This window comes from Carassius carassius, chromosome 6, assembly GCF_963082965.1.
Source record: "Carassius carassius chromosome 6, fCarCar2.1, whole genome shotgun sequence".
NCBI classification, from domain to species: Eukaryota; Metazoa; Chordata; class Actinopteri; order Cypriniformes; family Cyprinidae; genus Carassius; species Carassius carassius.
Window position 1 is genome coordinate 31804574 of NC_081760.1, and position 21192 is coordinate 31825765.

The following is a 21192-nucleotide window of genomic DNA, read 5'->3' on the forward strand; positions in this document are numbered from 1 at the left end:
TGAACTCATAAGCATATAACATATCATTTCGAGTGAAAAAATTAAGAGAAAATCCAAAAAAAGTCAAAGGCACAAGACTGTGTACATATTTTCATTTCGAGCGCAGGAACTACTCATCCCATAAACCACCGCGTCTCACTGAATTCGACTGAAGCCACAACCACGAACGAGCCTTTTGAGCGACTTCCAAACATTCTTTTACTGTCTATGCTTTCAAATCTGATGACGACCGCTCGCGTGAACTTTTTCTTCCAGTGAATTTTATTTTATATAGTGAATGTAGTGAATTTACAATCGTGTAAATAAATAGTGTTTTATATAGGTATTGTGTATTGATTTTTATATTTATCATCGTGTATTTTATATATTGTGTGCATGTGTGGAAGTTGTTAACAATAACGTCAGCAACATGGTGCAGTGCTTTGTACCTGACTGCAATCACCGCTCAGTCGTCAACACATGTCGTTGCCATTACACAAATGTTCAGTAAATGCACAAAAAGGTATGCCTAGGCTAAATATTGTTTTGACAGTGGCATTTTTAAAATGCTTGATATGACTCATACCATATGAAGCCTACAGTAGCCTAGCTAAGTATATTACCAACCTCCCTGCAAAACTCTCTGTGTTTATTTTGCTGTGTTTATACTTCACCTGCATGTGGTTAGCAAACTGCTAACAACTTGCTGTAACTTCAACTTAACAACTTGACAACATTCTGTTCACTTTCAAATAGTTGGTCAACAGAATTGTGCTTTTCTGTATATGAAAATCAATGGTGTTATGTTTAAAATGTTAAAAAGAGCTCAGCTGGAGGGTACTGTAAATCTTGTTGCTGAAACCTTCTTAAAAAACCCCACCAGGGAATTTTTTTATAGGTTACTTTTATCATTTTGTATTAGCAGAAACACCTATGTCACACTGCTAAAGTATATATCCAATATGTTATCTTGTTTTGGAAGACACCCTTCCAAAACACCGCTTATACACACATCTTAAACGCGTGTTAATACCATTAATACATAGTTACTTAATCACTAAATCATGAAGACAATGGAAATCACTGATACAAATGTTGAGCCAAAACTGAAAGTGGACTTAAAATGGTAATTGCAATTGTTGCTAACTATAAGTAATAATGAATGGAACAGGTGTTGGCTATGGTCCCATGGTTCCTTAGGATATATAAAGAACCTGCATTACCCTGTGTAACACACAACAAAATGGACAACGTAACCATTAATGTGTTAGACAGCAAAGGCAATGTTGTCATGCTAACGGTTTCCAAGGACATCGCTGAAAGGAGGCAAAATGGTAAGTAAACAACATGACTGTGAAATAATTACAAGTCACCAATGATTTGTGCAAGTGTCTTATTTATCATTTATTCCCCCAGATCAAATGTTCCTTTCCTCTGTCATGGAGAAAGTATCAGCTGTTGAAACAAAAGGTACACATTTACTTAATGAACAAGAATATACAGGAAATAATTCTTGAGTGACACTGACCACATCTACAATCTTTCTCCAAACAGCTCTCCTCAGTGGCCCAGCTTGTGCTGCAAAGCTTCTCCAACCTCCTTTTCCATGTCCCACTACCTCCACTAGGTCGCCAGCACCCCAAAACCTCAGTTTTGTGAAACCACCATCCACCAGCCAGTGTCCCATTACTACCACTAGGCCCCCTGTACCACCTCCACCATCCACCAGCCAGTGTCCCATTACTACCACTAGGCTCCCTGTACCACCTCCACCATCCACCAGCCAGTGCCCCATTACTACCACTAGGCCCCCTGTACTACTTACCTCCACTGTCAAGGACCCACCACCTTCCACTGTGCAACCTGGTGCAGTGTGTGGAAACCCTTCAGCATCCATTCAACCTTCATCCCCTTCCTTCCAGTCAGACAGGCATGAATCTTAAGGTATTGCATCAAATACTGTAAGGAAGATAAATGGCAATACTGTTGTTAAATTACATAATTTTCTTTGTTGATCTACTTCTCTCCTTATCCCCTCCATTTTACAGAAATAACACATACAATGACACTATTTCTACTGGACCTTACTGTAGGGGAATTTACAGTTAAAACCCAAGGACCAGATATGTCGCAATGAAGACCAGGAGTCAGAGATGAGTTCAATTAATAATAATAATTTTACTTGAAGAAAATAGTTTGCAATTTCATCCGCAGAAGTCAGCTTCAATACTCTCGACGGAGTTCATAGGAAGCCCCCGTACAACTCAAAATCAACCACAGTTATACCCTGACAGAGGATACTAATTGCGTCAATACATAAGTCAACAAAATTCTGTTCCAAAACCTAGATAAACTGTCCAAAGACGTATATCTGATACGCTGGACACTGGCAATTGATCGTTTGTCCTGGGACTGTCTGAGCTTCTCCCTGTACAGACAGATACTAACACACATACACCGAGAACTTATCTAAAATTCAAGGCTTTCTAGCACTGGCGAGTGTCTTATCATTACGGTTGGATACACACACATAATATGTGGACATTAATCTTGAGGAAAAGAAATACAGGGTAGAACAGGATTCTTTAATATCTCATAAGTGCATATAAGGTTACACATTTCACTCTTGCCATAACTTGATTAATAGTCAAACAAGAAATCATGTAATAATATAATTAATATCAGTATGAAGGATATGGCAACTCGGCATCCACTCCTTCATTACAAGAACTCATCAGCACCTTTATTTTCGGAACAAAATGGCATAATATTGCCGGTAGCCATATCACCCTGGAGCCCAAGACCGGTTTCCCAATGAAGCTAAGCAGGGCTGAGCCTGGTCAGTACCTGGATGGGAGACCTCCTTAGAAAAACTATGTTGCTGCTGGAAGAGGTGCTAGTGAGGCCAGCAGGGGGTGCTCACCCTGTGGTCTGTGTGGGTCCTAGCACCCCAGTGTAGTGATGGGGACACTATACTGTCAACAAGCACCGTCCTTCGGATGAGATGTTAAACCGAGGTCCTGACTGTTGTCTGTGGTCATTAAAAATCCCAGGATGTCTTTTGAAAAGAGTAGAGGTGTGACCTCTGCATCCTGGCTAATTTCACCCATTGGCCTCTGACCATCATGGCCTCTTAACAATCCCCATATCTGCTGATTGGCTTCATCACTCCGTCTCCTCTCCACCAGTAAGCTGGTCTGTGGTGGGCGTTCTGGCGCAATATGGCTGCCGTCGCATCATCCAGGTGGATGCTGCACACTGGTGGTGGATGAGGAGATACCCCCTGTCTATGAAAAAGCGCATTGAGTGCCTAGAAAAGCCCTATATAAATGTAATGAATTATTATTCTATAAAAAAATACAAAACTTATTCTCACTAAAGGGCTACAACTTGTCAAGTGAGAAAATTCGAAAAAAAAACTAGCAAACATGTTAACTACTTATAAGAGAGTGAAAGACAGGCGCCGTGCAACTGGGGAAGGGAAGATCACCTGGGAGTACTATACAGTAAGTTGAAGACTGCTTTACTTTGTTTCTGAAATAACATTGTCATGTGTTACAAGACTGAAACATTGGTCATTTTCATTTTACATCCACCCCCACCAGCTAATGGATGAGTTATTTGGGTCATCAGGGATCGGTACTGCACCACCTGGCACCATTCACTCCACACCTCTGGGTTTGGAAGAGATCTCTTCCACAAGCAGGCCCACAACGTCTTCTCTTCAAGACCAGCCGGTAGGTGCTAGTATGGATGAACAGCCAGGAACTGCTACCATACAAAATGCAAACATCACAAGAAGGCAAAGACGACCACAACCCTTACAATTCCTGGACGCTTATGAAGATCATGCAGAGAGAAGGACTGCTGTGCTTGAGTCCCTGGTAAGGCCAGATCTGGAGAGATGGCGGCGACTTAAGGAGAGGTGGAGAAGGTCCTTCGGAAAAAAAGATGGTGACCAGCTTGGGAACAATTGTGGAGGAGCTAAAAAAAAAATGGGGAAAAGACAAGAGCAAATTATGCATCTATTACAGAACCCACATGAACCCCAATAAAAATATGTTTTAAAGATGTTATCTCTTTTGATTTACATTTACATTCAAATCTTTACTTTTCATCTTTTGTTTTGTATGTTAAGTATACACATACAAGTTAGATCTGGCCACAAATCTGGTCTCTATAATGACATGCATTAGTGTTGTGGGGTTGCTGGGGGTATGGTTCATCATTAACACCATCACTTACCACAACAACTTGATCACTGGGCTCTAAACAAAGATTATGCAAAATGCAGCAGGCTGAGACTGCTGAGCTGATATTAGAAATGCTTCTCATTTGCAGGTAATGGAGCCTCCTAAACTTAGATTTTAGAATGCCAAATGCATGCTCAATTACAACGCGAGCTGCATTGAGCTTTCTGTTAAAATATCTTTGCCTAGCAGACAAGTGGCCATTGTCTCAATAAGGCCTCATAAGTTGAGGCAACAAAGGGTAGGCAGAATCCCCAATTATGTGCATTCCCTGTGGAACAAGTGAATGAGGATCTTCTTCAAGAACACGACAAACTTCTGTGAAGCAAAATGCTCTGGTATCATGCCAACTCCCAGGGTGACCCACACTAATATGACAGAAGCGTCGCTGACTGTCACAAAACCCAGTTAAATTTACAGAATAAAACTGTTTCCTATTCATGTATGCTAGGGGATTATTACAGTGGGGTCTCATTATAGGAATGTGACACCCATCTACTGCACGTACAGTGTTGGGGAAACCTGCTGTGTCAAACCCTAACTTTGACATCTCCAGCCTTTGACCTCTGGGCCAGGATATGTGGTGGGCTATGTATGTTTTAATATTGTAACAAAACTCATGGAGATGCTTGGCAAGAGTGGATTTTGACATGTTAAATCTATCTGCCACCCCACGATATGACTCCTGATTCCCCAATGTCCAAAGGCAGACAAGAACACTGTTCGTGAGTGGCAGTTTGGTCTGATGTAAATTCATATACACAGGACCAAGGGTAGTGATGACATCCTGCAAAGGTAGAAAAATAGGTAATCAAGACAACATGCTAACACTTGTAATAGTTCAATGAATTTTATATTAACCAGTCCAGTACAAACCTCCACTTGTTCTCTGGAAAGCCTGAAATGACTTCTAAATTCTGAGAGACTGTAGAGAGGGACATCATCCTGCATAAAATTGGCTATTTTTGGAACCATTCTATATAGGAACAAGAGGAATTGTACTCACTATATACTACAGTACATGTAGCCTACCTGAACACACATGTAACATTAGTCAAACATTTATTATCAGTGTTTTATGTTGAATAGGGATTTTAATTAAATAATTAGTCTATACAGAAGTGTTAAAATTTGAGTAAAACTCAATTATTTATTTGTCAGAATGAGTCATTCTCTTTAATTAAACCAAAATAATAACAATTATTGTTAAAAGCCAAACAACAAGAGCTATTGATTACAAAAAACACCCATTACATCATTGCAAAGACTTTAGACTTTCGATACAGTATTTTTATTCAACATATAATTTTCAGATTTTAGGTATAGGTCTAGTAACTTTAAAGCTAAATTGATAATGTGTCTATAATTTGTTTAAAAATATACTTTTTACATTTAACCTTTACTCACCTTCGTTGCTCATCGTGCTCAATGTATTGCAAAAATAATGGATTTTCTATTGCTTCCAGCTCATCTGCGATCAAGTAAGCAAACGCCACATGATCTGCCATGACTGAAGTAATTTTAGCAAACTACCATAGACAGTAAAAGAAATGGACAGAGCGACCCCATTGGAACTCAATTGAGACAAGTGAAGCTCATTTTTAGCGATTTTTAGCACTTCCGTTTCTGACCAGGCGGGAAGGAAGTTGACCGGAAGTTGACCGGAAGGGCCATAATGTAACATAGAAGGTAATGGAGCCCTTTATACATTGTCGTGTATCTTTAGAAATAAATAATGGAGAAATTGAGTCTTTAAACGCCTCAGATGTAAAGTTATTCGCTGTCAAAGTGACGCCAAAATGAATGAGAGTCAATGGGATGCTAACGCAAGTAAAGTTCTGCTACAATGGCGGCACGCGGCCGACTTCAACTTCCGGTCGACTTCCTTCCCGACTGCAAACTACGGGAGCCACAACGTGTCCGGCTTCATATCTCCGTTGCACGCGACTACTCTCGCCGATCGGTTGCATCCAGCCGCAGCCGATGTCGAACACACCTGTTGCTTCAAATTTAGAACGAAAAGAATGTTTTGTTTAGAACGATACAAAACTAACGTTATTTATTAAAAATTAAGAACTAAATATATAATTATATATACTAAATATATACTTTGAAATACATATATTCCCTTAACATTGAAAAGTACTACTTCTACTACAACTACTAATATTTCATAAAATACCATTGTGTCAAGAATGAGCCGAGCTTCGTTAACACTACAAAACAAAACAAAAAAGTTTGTTTTAATGTGTTTCATTAAGTCTGCTTACGATTCTGATATAAGGCTCTGAGTAGTTGGATCTCCTCTTTACATGGTCTCGATAACGTTTGTCAGTTATAAAATTAATAATATAATTTTGCTGAAATGTATCAAATATAGACCTTATACGGTTTTGCTACGAGTGTGTGACTGAATGAATTTGAAGTATGCGATGCATTGTGTACAGAAATTGCTCGTCTTTGACTGCCTCCTTGTGGTCAGTCTAGGAAGAACATTTGTTTAATTTAATTAAAAATTAGTTTAATTCTGCTTGTGTAGCACTAATCAGAATACATTTTGTTCTACAGGAACTTTACACAGTGCCTTAGATAACAGCAGCATCTTTTGGTTGACAAATACTTTTCAATTAAATGCTCTTAACTGAAAAATTAAGGTGTTAGTATATAAAATGCACTGATTTATTATATATTACATATATTATAAGAATAGTAGTGCATCTTGATTTTTTCAAATCTGGTTGAACTGAATAAACTGTAATGCATTCATGGACAGAGGTTTATCCAGCCAACAACACATTACAATAAGCAAGTTGTAAAGTTATGAAGGCATGAACTAACATTACTGCAACACGACTAAAGAATATTCTGCAGCCTTTTTAAGATTTTTGAGGTGGATATTAGAAAAGTAGTTTTGAATATCCAGACTTTTGACTAATGGCACAAAGTCTTGTCCACACTGAATGTTTGATCCACTCCAGACAGGAACAGACCAACAAACATTTATATATATATATATATATATATCTACTACATTCTAATAGTATATACCAGGAGGTTTCATCAGATTTTATTTTCTTGTTAATCTAGTCACACCACCAAACAAATACATCCATTTAATCTTTTTTTATGTTTTCTAACATTTACTCGCCTTGCAACCTTCAGGTGTCACTGAAGTGTTCATTTCAGTGTTCTAAGCAACGTTAACCAATGAAGAACTTTTGTAAATGTTTAGTTTTCTTGATGGTCCTTCAAAATTAGTGTAAATATATTTGTGTGTATATTCAAGCAACTAATATTTAATTTTATAATAGATGTTTTACCAGTGCCTGTTTGCTTTAAAGGGTGAAAAAATGTCTTGCATATCATATCTCGGGACAGTCACTAATAAAAGCCTTGGGACTGTGGCATTGTTGTGATGACAACAGCATCTAAATTTTTCCTGGATTCATTGGTCACGTAGCTTATAGCCACATGGCAGAACTCGTATCCAATACTTCTGGTGAACCGAGGAACTGCCATCAAGATGAACAAGAATGCTAACAGATAGCTTAACATTTCTTGAGACTTTCCATTTCAGTTACTAGACTGAAACTACAAAACAAGATAAAAACTCAAAGCGATAAATCAAAAGGTAAGCAAAAATTTAGATAATTAAAAGCATATATCAGTGATGAAAAGAGGAAAAAAAAAAAGATTTGTGCTTTGACTATACATTAGATCCATGCAGGAACAGAATTAAATATTTCTAACAGGGTCTTGTATGTCATTCAATAATTCACACTGTAGTTTCCAACAAAAAAAAAAAAAAAAGAGAGAGAGACTTTAAATATATCAATACTTTTATTGAGTGTCATTTTGGAGTGTCTGGGTACCAGACACAAAAAAAAAAATTCAAAACCTTTAACACCTCAGCTTTCCTTTCCTGTTGCTAATGACCGGGACCTATACTGGAACATCTGTGCAACGTATTGAATATCATTTTATTAAAAAATAATAATTAAAAAAGAGAGAAAAAATTTTTCAAAAACAATACTTAACTCTGAACATTCTGCACAAGGAAAATACAATTTCAAGCACAATGCAAGCCTGATAGTTCCCTCCTCATTGTAAAATAAAGTTGAAACAAATAGTGTATATGTCTGTATGCACTGATGATCATTTGTATTTCCGTTTGCATTAGACAACTTATTTGAATTCCCTACATTTTCTAACAGAAAGGGCAAGACTAAACCAGTGGTCTGCGCATAGTTAATTTTGTAACTGTTACAAATCTCCCGTCATAATTCCGTCGGCCAGATCCTATTGTACCATCCCACCCTCATTTGCAGTTATCTTAGGATGACGTAGAGGATGCTGGGTTAATGACATCAGTGCACTGCGGTTCACAGAAAGCACCAAAGCGTCCATACACATCTTTGGCCCTGACGGCAAAATAATATGTGGATCCCGAGACAAACTGGGTCAAGGTGCACGCCATGGGCAGTGGCAGTGCCTTCACCTCCCCGATCTTCTTCCACAGTGACTGAGCCGAAGCACCAGTGCCTGATGCCGCCCCCTGGTGGTCCTGGTGATAGGCGTACAGGTGATAGGTGTCTACAGCGGCACAGTTGCGGTCGGTTTCTGCAACACACCAGGATAGGACGATCCCGTTTTGGCTCTGGACGCGGGCCAGTTTAAGTTGGGGTTGCTGCGGAGGGGACGTTTGGGCGGCCTCGGGTGGGAGACGTGCCGGTGGCGATGGTGCCAGTGGTAATGGTGGAAGAGTGGTGGAGGAAGAAGAGCTTGGACGGGATGGAGTATCCTGCGAGAACAGTAAGTGAAGGTAAGAAAGATTACAGGAGGCACTGGGTGTTAAAAATATAAATAAATGTCAAAACCATGGCCTTTGTATCTTATAGATTTTTATGGACACATACTTACCACAGAGGAACGTTGTGCTGATCGAGCTCCTGAACCAGGAAAAATATAAAACATATCAGCATACAGCTCTGAATTTCAAAAAGTAGAATAAAAGTAGAGGAAATAAATAAATAAATAAATAATTGTACTTTTCACTCACCGGCATTAGTGGTAGAGCTGACTAATGGAGGAGGCCCAGATGCACGCTGGGTAGTGATGGGGGAAACAGTGGCTTTCTGGACTCCTGTCACTGCACATCACCCACAAAAAGAGAAGATTATTAGTATAACCATTAAAAGTGCAAAAAGTGCAAGAGAATGCAAAATCTCATAACTAGGATGAGGAAAACTAGCAGTGAGACTTGGTTTGAATATTGGACTCGATGAATCCGCATAATCTGGGGCTTCATGAAACTGCTTGGTTTTAAAGTGACTTGTGTGTGAGCGGTGCTTCTTCATTCAGCGCTACACTAATAACAACAAAAATTGACTTTTATAGTTTTTACCTAACGTTAAGTAAGTAAAATTTCACTAACGTGATTGCACCTTACAATACAGAAATAAAGAGCAGATGTGTTTTACCTTGAACATCATCATCATCTTCAGTCAGATCTATCACAGAACCTTTGGGACGCCCAGTCTGTAGAAAGAGGAATACAATTTTGCACAGAACTGCACTTTTGACAAAAGTGGTATTTGCAATAACATTTGAAACATCACATCGTTTACAATAGGCCATTGTTTACCTGAGAGGGTGTTTTCGGTGTTGAGGCCTGATTATCTGTTAAATATGAGAGATTAATGAGATAACATTATGAAACAGCCCATAACATTTTTAAATAAACATTACATAATGCTATATAGCAAATAAAAGCAATGTGAGAATCATAATGCAAAAAAATAAAAATAATTAATTTATATATACACACATAACTAGTCACAATAATAAAGCTACATTTAAACAACATTTCAATGCATTTAATTAATACTGTATTATTCCATGCTTTTAATATTCATTAATTTTGTCTCATATCCCTCAATAGAAAAAAAAGAAATTACAAAATAGAATAAAGCACTTTTGGTCACACTTTATTTTAAGTTCAAATTCTCACTATTAAGAAAACATTGACTTTTGCTTCAGTAAACTCCTAATTTTTTGATCAATAGTTGGAAAGTTTAGGTATCATGTAGAATAAATGCTTTATACCTACTAATAAACAACCAATATGTTAATAATAAGCATTGCTTATAAGCAACTTGTTAATAGTGAGAATTGGTCCCTGTACTAAAGTGTTACCTCATTTTCCATTTAGCAGATATTCTATTAAAATATTCTCTCATACCTGTCTTTGAGGCCAGTGCGGAGGCCAATGGTGGACCAGCTGCAGCTGCCGCTGATCCTGTCGCCGCCGGTCCTGTGGTTCCTGGAGAAGAGGCCGCTGTAGACACTCCCACGACAGCAGCACACTGCGTAGGTGTTCGGGCTGTTGTCACAGATATCCCTGTGCTGGGTGAACTGACAGTCCCTGTGCCACCCGGATACACAGCTCTGGCTAAGGACACCACCGGAGCCGACGAGGTCGAGGAAGATGAAACAATACTGCCTGCTGGCTTTTGAAGGATGAAGGTGGTGGTAGGTGTAGTCGTCTTTGCTTTATTGTTGCTACTAACCGTAGATATTGACGACACCGGTATTAAACTGACACCACCAGCAGTACTAACCAATGCCCCACTTTGCCCATTTGCCATCGCTAAAGGCAGCTGAATCAAAAGAGGCTGAATAGACACTGACTGACCCCCTGATGTTGCTGAGGTGCTAGTCATGACCCCTGTACTGGGTCCAGTCTTAAGTAGTAGGGTGCCTGTCTGAGACTGGCCAGGCAAAGAGGTGGAGGAGGGAGTGGAGCTGGTAGTTGTGGAGATGATCTGTAGAATGGGTGCAGGAGAAGCTAATGCGGAGGAGGTTGGTGTAGTCAGTGTGGACAGAGGTTTGGGCTGGGCTGGGCTTGCTGAGTGGCGAAGGAAGTAAAAAAGAAAGAAATTATTCTAATCATTTGAGTTTATAAAGTTTTAAACTAGAATTAATAATATTGCAAGCATTTTACAAAGCTCACCAGTTGCATTAGAACCTGTGGGTGGACTGGACAGTTTGGGATCCACTGTGGTTTTAACAGTACTGTAAAGGAAGAGAAATGGTAGGGAAACATTAAAATAATGTCAATAACACAATCATTTCAAATATTATTTACTAAAGCTTTTTGAATAAAGCGCAGCACTAATATGTGCCATTTTTCTAAATTAGTCTTTGGCCAAAAGAGTGTCTAGAAGGGGTTTGTGGCTAGCTATTTTATGTTCGACCATAGTGGAAAAGATGTCGGCAAGTTTTAAGAGCAATTCACAGAAATTGCATTCCACTATGTTGCTTTTTCATTGGTTTTCTACATAAACTTTCACTAGATACACATTTTTGACCACTAAAAAAACTAAATGATTGTAATGTCTTGGAATGGAGGAAGAACAGCACAATCTTGTGAAGACGAATAGAGGTCGATATGTTTACCGTTGCGGGGTAGTCCTGTTGGTTGCATTGTTGGCCTGAGCAGCAGTGGAGGCAGCAAGAGCCTGATTAACAGAAAACAAAGTGCATTTAAAGTTTGACTAAACATTCAAAAGCACATTTGTTTGCAATTAATCAGTGAAAATGGTATTATATTTATGGAAAAGGCCCATTATTGACTTAAATCCTTATCCCATGACTCCCATATTGTTTTTCACCAAACCACTTTGACCTAATCAAGCAATAACTCTATTTTTTAGCAGTGATTCCCACTCTTACCTCTTGATTTCTCTTTGAGTTCTCTGAAGCCTGATTAGCAGCACCAAACTTTTTTGCCAGCCGGGAAATCTTGGCCTAAAATGACAACACCGTTTTATTGTTGTAAGGTTTAACAGTCCCTTTTTTTTTATGTTTTTTTATTGCATGTACAATACCATTAATTCTTGTATTTTACAAAAACTTCAAAACTCACCTGTAGTGTGTTAAAATGCTGCATCGTATTCTGTTGTTTGGTTGCATTGTCAATCTTCTCCACTCTCTCTTTCAGCTCTTTTATACTTCGGTCAAACACAGTCAACTGCAACACCCGTAACCGTTCCTCAACTAATTGCTGTACCATCTAATAGGAAAAGAGAGAGAAAAAGATTAAACAACATATGTCTGATAATCTGGAAAGTACTGGAAATCATGCTAAATTTTCTCTTTTCTTACAGAAGATTTTTTGAAGTCTATCATGAATGTTATCTACCAATATCCATTATTACAGACAATTTCCTACATTCTCCCAGAATTTTAAGGTTAGTTCACCCAAAAAGGAAAATTCTGAGAACCAATGTGTTTTGTTCTCATGTGGGAAACAAGTTGAGCTTCAGTTTACCATATGTTTATAAAAGCCTAAATTAAAGCAACCATGTCTCTCCAGAACACATCTTTATTTGTGTTCCAAACATGAGGAAACATTTTCAAAAAATATTTTATGTTCAACAGAAGAATACAGGTTTTGAACAACTAGAAGTTGAGTAAATTATGACAATGTTTTTTTTTTTGGTGAACCATCCCTGTAAGATTGATTTACTGTATTTGTCTATTTCTGTATCCCGCCAAAATGTGCCGTTGTATATAAGAGACTGCATGCTACAAATGCTGTGCTTAGAGATGAGGATTCAGGTTAAAAAATAAAATCAAATAACAAACCTTCTCCAGTTTATGGCGGCTGCCAGCACTGGCTGTGATTTTCAGCTCTAGCTGAGCCTCCAGCTCCTCACCCCCCAGCCTTGCTCGTTTTTCATCTCTCTCCTCCTTGACTTCTTTATCATCTTCATCTTTCACATCAGACAATGATCTCTTAGTACCAGCAGGAGAACTGCTGTCTGCTGTTGAGTAGAAGCAGAGGAAGAGTTTAGGCTTTAAGGTAGGGCGACTAGCTAAAGGAATGTTAGCTCATATGTTAAACTTCATGGCAGTATTATTGAGCTATAACAAATAGATCAAAACAATTATAGACTTTGGGTCTCAAAATGATCAAACTATTTCAAATCTATAGAATAAGTTTAAAGGCATAGTTCAACCATCAACAAATTCATTTAATTTACTCTTCCACATTGAACCAAAATGGTTTGACTTTTTCCAATATAAAAAACACAAAGATGTAAAAAATGTTGCAGCTTTTTTTGTCTATACAATAAGTCACTGTTTTTTGTTTTGTTTTTAAACCACCTTAACTTTAATTGTGAAAAAAAAAAAAAAAAAAAAATTATATATATATATATATATATATATATATATATATATATATATATATATATATATATATATATATATATATATATATATATATATATATATATATATATATATATATAAAACCCTTTCCTAAATTTTTGTTCCACTTAACCCATTCGGACCCTGCGTCCATTACAATGGACATCACATGTCAGCCCTTTTTTTTTTTACTTCTGGAGCATTTAACTTAGTTTAAAGCCTGCAGTCCATTAGATTGGACGCTTGTCATCCAATCAAATGGCAGTAAAGCTCTGCATGTGGTAATTTAAAAAAAAAACACTTAATTGAAGAGAAGCATGGCAGCACTTCACTCAAAGCACAGAAGTAAGCAGCATTTTCTATGGTTTTATTAACATTTATTGATATATTTGCCAGTATTTCATAGTTTGTATGTAAAATAGAGGGATTGAACTTATTAATTAAAGTTAAAAATCAATTATAGAATTGCAAGTTTTAAAGCAGGATTTTTTCAAATGTGTCTGTCCATTAGAATGGACAGTGGGTTCAAACGTCTGTTACTGAAATCACATGTCCTGTAATGCTGATTGAAATTTCTTATATATAAAAAAATCTGTATCACAGTACTAATACATTTTTTAAACTATTTCATATGCAGAATATACAGTTCTTGAAGTTCTTGAAAATATAGCTGATGGAAAATCTCAGATGTTGATTTTATGTGGAGTGATGAGGAAGATGGAAATGCAGATGGAAATGCAGATGATGCTAGATCTCCAACAATTGGTGAGTGTAGAATGAAAATTAGGGATAGTTAGTTAAGACGTTTCATACAATTAGATGTCCCTACATGTATTGAATAGTTTTATTTGATATACAGTTTCATTTATTTCCTGTAAAAATAAATTACACTATAAAACTTGTATGAAGTTGTTTTGTAAGGGACAGTTTTCGGTAATAATTTCAGGGGAGGACAGAGATGAGCCACCACCAGTAGTAGAGGAAGAAATTGAGATTGAGGCAGAGGAAGGTCAGGATCAAGAAGACAGAGAAGATTATGAGCATGAGCATGAGGCAGATGTAGAACCTGGTGATGATCCTTTTACAAATATCACAAAAAAGAGTGATATTCAGTGGCGTCGTCACACCTGCTTTACCCCAGTAGAAACAACATGGGAAAGTCCCACCAGTGACCCCCCTGAGCCACTAACACCATACGGCTACTTTTAGCAGTATGTTCCAAGTCAGATGTTTGAGCTGATGAGCACAATGACCAATATATATGCAGAGCAAAATGGAGTCAGGGGGTATAAACATGCCTCAGCTTCTGAGATTGAAGTCCTTGTCGGTCTACATATGGCAATGGGAGTTCTTGGTCTTCCAAGAGTGAGAATGTACTGGTCTTCCAGTATCAATATTGGAATTTTCACGGAAACCATGTCTCGAGATCGTTTTTTTCAACTCCGCTCCAACCTGCATGTTGTAAACAACCATGAGAGGCCTCCTGGAGACACTGATGTTTTCTTCAAGGTCAGACCAATCTATGAGTCCATAAGGAAACGCTGTCTGCAGCTACAACTGGAGGAAGATCTCTGTATTGATGAGCAGATTGTGCCTTTCAGAGGAACACTCTCTGTGATCCAGTATATCAAAGGGAAACCTACTCCATGGGGAGTGAAGATCTATTTCCTCTGTGGCAAAAGTGGGCTTGCTTATGATTTCCTCATCTATCAAGGTGCCACAACAGAGCTTTCTGAGAAAAGCAAAAATATTCTAGGGCATGGAGCTTCTGTTGTCTTCCACCTGTGCCAGAGAATTCAGAATCCCAACCACAAGCTCTTTTTTGACAACTACTTCACCACCTACAATATCCTTGAAGTTCTTGCAGAAAAGAAAATCCATGCTGCTGGAACAGCAAGGCTTTGCCGCTTTGCAAATCCACCACTGAAGCCAGACAAGGAAATGTCTAAGAAAACGCGGGGAAACCATGATGAAGTTATAAGTAGGGATGGAAAAGTTGTTCTAGTGAAGTGGTTTGATAACCGCTCTGTTGTACTGGCCTCCAACTTTGTTGGTGTTGGAGATGAAGACGAAATTGAGAGGTGGGATAAGAAAGAGAGGCAGTATGTGAAGATCAAGCGTCCAGAGGTTGTGAAGAAATACAACAAGGCCATGGGAGGGGTGGACAAGCTTGATCAGCTAATCAGCCTGTACAGGATTGATATCAAGTCCCGCAAATGGCCACTGCGCATGATTACTCATGCTTTTGATGTTGCTGTAGTGAACAGCTGGCTTGAGTTTCGCAGGGACAATGAATCCAAAGGAACTCAGCCACAGAAAATCATGGATCTCCTTGAATTCAAAATGAATGTGGCCGAAGTGCTTGTGCGTTCTGGGAAGCCACAGGGTTCAAAAAAACGAGGGAGGCCAAGCAATTCTGACGTAGCCAGTACCTCTCAAACTCCACATGAAGAAGCTGGACAAAAGAGAGGGGCAAGGGAATGGCGGCCAGTTCTTGAAGTCCAAAAAGATATGGTTGACCACCTGCCAAATTATGATGCAAAAAAAGAAGCAACAAGATGCAAATTGGAAGGTTGTTCTGGGAAAACACATGTCTTCTGTGATAAGTGCAAGGTGCACTACTGCTTTGTGTCACAGAGAAATTGTTTCAAAGATGCACACAGGAAATGACTCTAAATTGATTGATTGATTCCTATGTTAATTTTGTTATGAATAACACATGGGCAATTAAGGTTTAAATGTTATACTGTTCAAGTTTTTGACCTTGAGAAGAAGCTTAGAGTGTAGACCAACAATTTTTATGTTTATTATTGTTTTTCATAATGGTACATTTTTGTGAAGTACCCCTGTTTTGACCAGACGTCCATTGAAATGGACAAAAAAAATTACTATTAAAGATTATTGAAATTTGTAATATTTGTGTTTGGTCTCATTTATAGAAGCCTCATGAGCTGGGAAAATGTACTTTTATATTTTTCAGAAACTTGAAACATAATTCAGGTCTGAAGGGGTTAAGCAAGTCATATAGGTTTGGAACAACATGAGGGTGAGTAAATGTACACATTTTATTATTATTATTATTTCTTTTTTGAGCAAACCATTCCTCTACTAAATGATTGCAAAATAATTGATCTCCAATTGCCTGAAAGTCTTTTACAAGATTATTTGATAAAAAAATAAAAAAATAAAATCGGGAAGCTCATATTTTACTTCTCTGATTTAAGTTTTTACATGAGAACATTTTTTACCGTCTCCACAAATGAACTATACAGGAATGCAAGAGTGACAATTAATATCTGACCTCCCTGAAATTATCGACCGACCAGTAGTTTGCAGGCAGGTTGATTTTCTAGACATTCTCACCTCCTGCTTTCTCAGAAGTGCCTTTTTTGTCTTTTTGGTCCTCTTTCTCATCATCTTCATTCATCTTCTCCTCACTACTGTCTTTGTTTTCATCTTTGTCTGCTTGGATTTCATCCTCTTCGCTTAAGCACAGAAATCCTTCTTTAACCTCTGGATCACAATTCAACCCAGAGGGGGAAGCAGAAAGAGAAGAGGAGGAACTTTTATTGCTTGTCTCCTTTTTCTCTTCTGCGGCCACAAGGGGGTCGTCAATATCCATAGAAGGCGAGGTAGTTTGTGTGTTGGGTGGAGAAGGGGATCGAGAGAGGGTGAAAGATGGAGTAGGGGAACAGCGAGCAGAATCAGGGGCAGGTGACATCAATTTGGTCTCTTTATGATTCAAGTCTTTCTCCTGGACTTCCTCTTTCTTGGTGTGGGCGCCATTCACCAGTGGTGTCTGAGGTCGTGAGGAGGAAGATGAGTAAGAGGCAGAGCAGGAGGAGGTGGTTGTCAAGGTGGTGTGCAGAGCTTCCAGTTGCTGCCGGTCGCTCATCTTCATCGTTTTCCGTGCACGAAAGATTTTCTTCTGAGGTTCCTCTGGTACAGCTACTTCCATTTTCACCTGTGGAAAAACGGTTGGAGGATATGGTCAAACAAATGTTTTATATCCTAAACAGGCTAGTTAGCTAAACTCCATCCAGTACTCAACACATCTGATTAATCTGACCGAGTACAAGTGCCTGCAACTGAAGTGTGGCCACAAGGTGTCACTGTCACTCATCTAAATGCCATTTCCTGCTGTTCTAGAATTTTCTCTTGGCCTCCATCACAAAAGCTTTCTTTAACTGTAACAAAACAGTAGCCACATCCCTGGGCTTTGACTTTGGCTAAACTATTATCAAAAAATATATATTCAAAGTAAAAGTACTAAACTGTTTAGATCTGTTTGCCCACCCTATCAGTCTGAGCTGAAGCACCTTTCTGATTAACAAGTCCACAAACCACCCGGAATCTGTTGTGAATGAAGTTGAAACTAACATAAACCAACAATCTTCTTCAGTTCAATTGACATAAGTAGCGAGTTGGTAGGGCCTTAACAGTCAGCAGTGCATTTGATTTCAGAATACTGAGAGGGACAGCAGACTTTGTGTCCTCCCCCTCAACGTGATTGGTGCAATTCTTAACCAATGAGAGCAGCAGTCTACAGAATCTGCTAGGGACAAGAGGAGTTCATTATATAACGCAGATTTCAAAAGCTACTACTGGACCAAACCTAGACTAGTACTTCAGTCTGTGTCAATTACAAAAAGAAATTAGTTTGTCTTACCAGGCTTCTGTGATGTCTCGTACTTTCCTGTTCACGGATTTGGAAGCCAGTCGCATGAGGATCCTAAAAAAATATAAATTTTAATATTACGTTTTTAAATATAGTAAGACATTCTTTTGCACATATCCAAACTCATTTCTGCTGCATGACTTGGATCCATTTAACTATTAGTTCTTCAACTGAAAACCTGATCCAAACATCCTTCAGTTCCTGTTTAGTACAGCTCCCTCATGTTTTAACTAGTTGTTCTCAAAATGTTATTTGATCATTACAGATTTAAGGTACTTCACAGGAGTTCTGACAAAATACTTTGTTATCTAGTAATCTAGTCGACATACTTCGTTAATTCTAGGAGTATAGCTTACAATCCATGCTGAATCTGCAACCAAGTATGTATAGAGAAACAAAAAAACTTGAGCTAAAAAAGAAACCTCATTAAGCTGGCGACATCATGTAAGTACAAGTAGATAACACTTATTTCAGAAAAGAATCAGTACATCACACAATATTAGATACAGAGGTACATTGCGATTTGTTATGTTAAGTCAAGGTAATATTAAAAACACTTGCAAACTAAAGAGACCGAATATTACAGAAAGACAGGTATTTAAGAATAATTTATAGTATGGTGGTGTACTCTTTTATTTCTCTCAGAGCTAAAATAGTACACAAAGAATAGCCACCTGGCATAGATCTTAATTATAAACTCATGATGTGATACACAAAAATTAGTCAAGCCTAAAAATAGTGGTACTTGAGCATCAAACGCTAAAACTGTTCTGAAGATGACACCTGTCAGCCAGAACAAACAGATATAAATCAGAATACAGTAAAACTCAAAATAAATACATATTTACAATAAGTTGCTAGCACTGAAATTAATTTGCTATTAGCATCAAAGCACCTTCCTGGATGCAAACAATTAATCTGTCTTTATTTAATTCTAATGCTTATCTAATTCTGCAACTTTAGTTTAGTTAATCTCATCTCAGCTTCTTACTACACATCCCATAAAAATATCTTGCAAAGATCTGCCAGCATAAATCCACAGGACGTCGCATTGCTACAACAATCATCATCCTAGCAGGTGTAAATGACGTGGCTTCTGTATATGCCAAAATCTCATCCTCCTGGACCATTTGCAACACCTGTCAAGAGCCATTCCTCAGGGGTTTGGTATCTATGACAACAATGAAAAAGATCTCTACGCATCTCAATTGAAGGTTTTATAGCTTTGACTGATTTTCCATCCTAAACATCACAAACTACTCAGGAGCAAGGAGCAAGAGCAGAGTCAGGAGCAAGACTGTACAAGACACAAATGAAGGTGTCAAGTCAGTTGAAGAGAGATGGCAAATTGAGGTTCCATTAGTAACCCATAAGAAAAACAAGTAACATTTTCATATTCCAACATGTCATCCACCCAAAAAGAACAGACAAATGTGACAAAAACTAATCAGTAATAAAATGCAGCTCTGTATTCCTACATCTCCTCAGTTTTAGGTCCATAAAAAGGACATTCATTTTATAAAAATGGCTGCTAGCTTCTGGAGAGCTTGTTCTAATGTTGATCACCACGCACAGCCTTAATGTGGCCCTCCCCCACCCCAACTGTAAACATAAGCACTGAGGTTCCCGCTCGCTGCAAAATGATCGCCAGAGCTGCGGTGTAAAGCCAGGCTCAGTTCCACATTACTCCTTCTGAGGCTCAGACCTGAATCCACAGAATCTGTGGTCACTTTCAACCAAAGCTGATTTCAGAAACAACCTCTTGCGGATTGCCAGTAAAGAACTGTTCGCGTAGCAAATGCCTTACGTCGTCTTGAACACAAGTTACAAGGTCGATAACTGTCTGATACTTGAAATCATTTCTATGGTAAGCTAACAAAAAAAATTGTTAAACCTAAACTAAGATTAAATTAAATCGTTAAATTAAATCGTTCCTAGCAAAAAGCATTAAATATGAAAATATCGCAAAGAATCACGTTCGTTTACAGATTACACGCAATCAGCACTTCCGAAAACCCAAAGCATTAATCAAATTTTCAAGTTGAATGCAAAGTAGATGATCCCAATCATGTCAATATTGCAAAATTCTCACGAACAGCCAAAACAAACGCAAAAATAAAATCGCAAAAATGTCAACGTCCACAATAATACAAAAAGATGAACTTAGAATTCATGTAAAAAAAATCCAGCAAAAAGTCCATTAATCTAGAGTAAACACTACTTGATATGAATTTAAAAAATACAAAAATAAATAAAATGTGTTATCAGGAACCAAAACAGCTCAAAAACAACCTTGAGGTGTAGTCTTCAGGAGTAGGCCTTGATTAGTAGTGAGCGCGAAAAAACAGGAGCATGCCTAGTTCCCAACTAGCTCAAAAGCACACACAACACAGAAAAGAGGAACAGAGAGAGACAGAGAGAACGGGAGGGGGAAGGGATCGTGTGCCGAGAGGCGGAGCACATTCTTTGTAAGGTGTTGGCTGTAACAAGAAAAAAAACTGTGTAGCTACACACAATTGTAGCGTTACAACCAACAGGACAGCATTATATGAAACAAAAGGTCACTTTTTGACTCATGATGAAACTGTGAGATGATTCATCACCTCATAAAAACTCACTGATTGACCAGCGGTATTTTTAAAACCTGAAGAAGGTGTTCTAAAGTATGGCATTCAACTAAAGACCTTTATAAATCAGAGTAAAATAAAGAATCTAAAGAATAAAAACCTCAGCAGCAAGAAAGAAAAACTGCCAAGTGCTGAAAAGCACAACCTGCCCCTCCCCCACTGCTGCAGGCACAGAGAAAACAGGGTGGAAAATTACTGCGATGTGGATCGTACCATTTCTTCAGAGGAGGGGTGTCTCACATGCACCACTAGGTGTCAACAAGAGTGAGCTCAGCAAAATTTAATCTGCTCTGCTTTTTAAAAATACACTAAGTGACAAATTGTCCATATGGATTTTTTTTAATCCATATTTTTCAATGAATAACTAACTTTACAGCACAGACATCTTTTGGCTGTAGCTTTGCACAGAACAGGATAATGAGGTAAAAGGTCAAAATGTCAC

At 38.2% G+C, this 21192-nt stretch overlaps 1 protein-coding gene and 2 long non-coding RNA genes across 8 annotated transcripts in view; all 3 read right to left on the reverse strand.

The window, feature by feature from the left end:
• Positions 1–1355: 1355 nt before the first annotated feature.
• LOC132141986 (uncharacterized) lies at positions 1356–2056 on the reverse strand. The gene is made up of 2 exons (XR_009433987.1): positions 1805–2056; positions 1356–1434 (listed from the first exon to the last, which is right to left on the reverse strand). It is a non-coding gene; the product is annotated as an uncharacterized LOC132141986 (long non-coding RNA).
• Positions 2057–4866: 2810 nt separating this feature from the next.
• LOC132141987 (uncharacterized) lies at positions 4867–5762 on the reverse strand. Its single transcript, XR_009433988.1, has 3 exons — positions 5637–5762; positions 5106–5205; positions 4867–5016 (listed from the first exon to the last, which is right to left on the reverse strand). It is a non-coding gene; the product is annotated as an uncharacterized LOC132141987 (long non-coding RNA).
• A 2288-nt stretch (positions 5763–8050) lies between these two features.
• The window catches only part of LOC132142644 (activating transcription factor 7-interacting protein 1-like), a 40166-nt gene continuing 27024 nt past the window's right edge, over positions 8051–21192 (reverse strand). For 4 of the 6 annotated variants that reach the window (XM_059552660.1, XM_059552663.1, XM_059552661.1 and 1 more), the window contains 13 exons: positions 18115–18177; positions 16809–17409; positions 12879–13057; positions 12157–12303; positions 11964–12038; positions 11688–11749; positions 11242–11303; positions 10471–11136; positions 9874–9908; positions 9710–9767; positions 9289–9378; positions 9150–9178; positions 8051–9030 (listed from right to left, as the gene is read on the reverse strand). In XM_059552660.1, the coding sequence (XP_059408643.1) occupies positions 8563–9030; positions 9150–9178; positions 9289–9378; positions 9710–9767; positions 9874–9908; positions 10471–11136; positions 11242–11303; positions 11688–11749; positions 11964–12038; positions 12157–12303; positions 12879–13057; positions 16809–17403 (2466 nt within the window). In that variant the 5' untranslated portion in view covers positions 17404–17409; positions 18115–18177 and the 3' untranslated portion in view covers positions 8051–8562. Of the gene's footprint in view, positions 9031–9149; positions 9179–9288; positions 9379–9709; positions 9768–9873; positions 9909–10470; positions 11137–11241; positions 11304–11687; positions 11750–11963; positions 12039–12156; positions 12304–12878; positions 13058–16808; positions 17410–17514; positions 17856–18114; positions 18178–20415; positions 20526–21192 lie in introns of those variants that run through there. The other 2 variants (XM_059552662.1, XM_059552659.1) reach the window with 2 other exon arrangements.